Source organism: Oncorhynchus gorbuscha, unplaced genomic scaffold (genome assembly GCF_021184085.1).
Source record: "Oncorhynchus gorbuscha isolate QuinsamMale2020 ecotype Even-year unplaced genomic scaffold, OgorEven_v1.0 Un_scaffold_745, whole genome shotgun sequence".
NCBI classification, from domain to species: domain Eukaryota; kingdom Metazoa; phylum Chordata; class Actinopteri; order Salmoniformes; family Salmonidae; genus Oncorhynchus; species Oncorhynchus gorbuscha.
In genome coordinates this window covers 323,257-325,189 of record NW_025745790.1, presented here as the reverse complement: position 1 = coordinate 325,189, position 1,933 = coordinate 323,257, and the positions used below count along the sequence as shown (strand labels likewise).

At 44.1% G+C, this 1,933-nt stretch overlaps 1 protein-coding gene across 1 annotated transcript in view; it reads left to right on the top strand.

Moving 5' to 3' along the window:
- The window catches only part of LOC124020007 (SANT and BTB domain regulator of class switch recombination-like), an 11,821-nt gene extending 10,921 nt beyond the window's left edge, over window positions 1-900 (top strand). The window contains exon 12 of the mRNA XM_046335419.1: window positions 79-900. Within this exon, the coding sequence (XP_046191375.1) occupies window positions 79-115 (37 nt within the window). The 3' untranslated portion in view covers window positions 116-900. The remainder of the gene's footprint in view (window positions 1-78) is intronic.
- Window positions 901-1,933: the final 1,033 nt, after the last annotated feature.

Genomic DNA, 1,933 nt, shown 5'->3' with positions numbered 1-1,933 from the left:
CCCTCCTCTGTCTCCCCCTACCCTCTCTGTCTCCCCCTTTTCTGAATTAGTTGTCCCCCCTTTCTTGTCTTCTTTTAGAGTGAAGCCACGCTTCAGCCAAGCTCGAACCACATAGATATTGGAAAGAGGAGGAGGGAAGGAGGAAGAAAAGAGGAGGAGGAGGGAAGGAGGAAGACAGGAGGGAGAAGATGAAGAGGAGAAGGAGCAGGGAAGGAGTAAGACAAGAGGAGGAAGGAAAAGTGAGAGGAGGAGGAGAGAAAGAGAGCAGAGGAGGAAGAGGGAGGAAATCAGTGGAGCAAACTGACCCAAATGTGTACTGGCAACCTGGCAGCAGCTGACCCTCAACCCCATCTTGCTCCAATGTGCCCCTGTTAAAAATGTGTGCCTGTATTCATAAAGAGTCTAAAAGTAGGAGTGCTGATCTAGGAACAGTTTCTCTTAGAATATACTGAATGGACAGGGGAGACCTGATCCTAGATCAGCCCTCCTCCTCTGAGACACTTGATAAATACAGGCCCTGGTCCTGCATTGGTCGTCTTTAGTTCAGGAGGCCTGGTTTTGCCGTAGGCCTTTCTAGCCCACTTAGAACCCAGTCTAGAACCCAGTCCAGCCCGTCAGCCTGACTCAGGTGACTTTGTATCGATCACATTTCCTCCTACCTCCCATTATTACAATGCAATAGGTCACCTAAACCTGTATGCCATAGAATATAATAGACTTTAACATAGAAGCTACCTTGTGGTGAGTAATAGGAGTGGTGAGCAGTAGGTAGATGATGGTTTAATGAAATGCCCGCTGTTTCTATATCTGTCTGTGTTGGCCGTATCGCACACTACTGGGCCTAAGAGGACATGGGTGGACGGAGGCAGTCAGAAATAAAAGTTACATCCCCACCATTTATCTACCCGAGCAACTTTTCTGTGTCTTGCATGAGGGTGCAGGTTCATGTGGGGCATTTCGTTCAGTTTAACTACTCTCCATTAGATGTCATTATATCACAGAAGAAAATCAATCAGTTATTCTTTGTTCGTGGTAAGTTCTGTACACAGGTCATTATATTGGGTGATGCAGTGGTCTGAAGAACTGCATCTTAGTGCTAGAGGCGTCACTACAGACCCTGGTTCATTTCCCCGACCGTGATTTGGGAGTCCCATAGGGCAGCGCACAAAGCGTCGTCTGGGTTTGGCCGTCAGTTAATTGTTCGTGGTAAGTTCTGTGCACTGGTTATTTTTTTAAATTCCATTATTGTCCATTAGATGGCAGCATTGTCTTTCACATTGACAACAGAACAGTTTCTGCCGGTCAAATCCACTTTACCCCACTGACCCCACCAAGGACACCTACCTCACCAAGATTGCATGACATTTGTTTGTGCTGTTCATACTGTCTGTCTTGCCCTCGGAGATGGAAAATTAAAGACAAAGGGAGAATATGGGCTGTTGATAAGAAGGGTAACGCATATGGTCCTTCTGTAGCTCAGTTGGTAGAGCATGGCGCTTGTAACGCCAGGGTAGTGGGTTCAATCCCCGGGACCACCCATACGTAGAATGTATGCACACATGACTGTAAGTCGCTTTGGATAAAAGCGTCTGCTAAATGGCATATATTTATATTATATTATTAAAATCTCTAGGTCTTTTATTGAACTGGGCAAGTCTAGTCAAGGTCTAAGCCCTTAAATCTCAATATCTACTAAGCGAACATATGGAATTGTTTTTCAGGTTGATTATTTAGCCATTTGATTTGGAATTTTAGGATGAATATATTTTTTTAAATCATTTTATGAAACATTGAATTTAGCCTTTACTGCTATAACCAATAGGAACGCAATGTATAACACATTTGTACATGGCAAAACAGACAAGTCATAAAATGTATAATCAGGTTGAAGTGTCTGTCCTACATCTCTGAGAGAGAAGAAAACTCTGAGAAA